This window comes from Sinocyclocheilus grahami, unplaced genomic scaffold (assembly GCF_001515645.1).
Source record: "Sinocyclocheilus grahami isolate Dianchi unplaced genomic scaffold, SAMN03320097.WGS_v1.1 scaffold273.1, whole genome shotgun sequence".
NCBI lineage: Eukaryota > Metazoa > Chordata > Actinopteri > Cypriniformes > Cyprinidae > Sinocyclocheilus > Sinocyclocheilus grahami.
In genome coordinates, this window is record NW_015505452.1 from 984,721 (window position 1) to 985,504 (window position 784).

Here is a 784-nt window from a genome sequence, read left to right on the forward strand (position 1 = left end):
CTGAATTTCTTAAGGAGCTATTTCTTTCTGATCTAACCACTACATTTGGATTTACTGGTTTAACGTAATATATTTAAGTTGAGATGAATGATGTCAAATGTTATTGAATAAAATCTTTGAATGTAGATGTTTTTGCATGGAGCACATTTTGGGATAATATTTTCTTCACTGATACAAATAATTTCATATCATAAAAAATGAAAACAAAATGGCAATTAATGGTACAAAATGTCACATAATAAAACACACACTAAGATTTTTAGTTTTCAACTTTTAGCAATGTTCTTTAATTAACATTTTATGATTTTATGTACAATCAGGTAATAGATGAAACTTACAGCTGTGTAAATTAGGATGTTAAGAAAGTAAAACTTGCAGTTTGCCTATTCAGCAATCACACTGCGTGAAAGTAAAAGTAGTTTGTCTCTTGCTCAGATACGGAACCTCCTCCAGTGCCCTGTATTACCTGATGCACTGCGCATTCCACTCCAGCATAAGGGATCATGCAGAGTATGCTGGGTTTGAACCCTCTGTAGAAAGCTGACACAGACTCGTTCTGGTAAATCAACCTGGCACATCCTAAAACTCCATTGTAGGTACCAGCAGGCTGGAGATTGAGTCTAACTTTCAATACCTGCCATTACAAGAATTAAAAAATGAGTCAGCAAATTAGCGTTGATCTAACTAGTCATAATTGTGAATGTAACTACAAGTCAGTATGAATGCATTTCATGTCTGTTGATGAAAATTACTATAATATGGAAAGTAATTGTATGTATGAATT

The 784-nt window shown here is 33.3% G+C and overlaps 1 protein-coding gene across 1 annotated transcript in view; it reads right to left on the reverse strand.

Moving 5' to 3' along the window:
• Window positions 1–784, reverse strand: part of LOC107599866 (calcium-binding mitochondrial carrier protein SCaMC-1-B-like) — a 9,264-nt gene that overhangs the window by 977 nt on the left and 7,503 nt on the right. Inside the window, exon 8 of the mRNA XM_016291573.1 lies at window positions 445–634. Within this exon, the coding sequence (XP_016147059.1) occupies window positions 445–634 (190 nt within the window). The remainder of the gene's footprint in view (window positions 1–444; window positions 635–784) is intronic.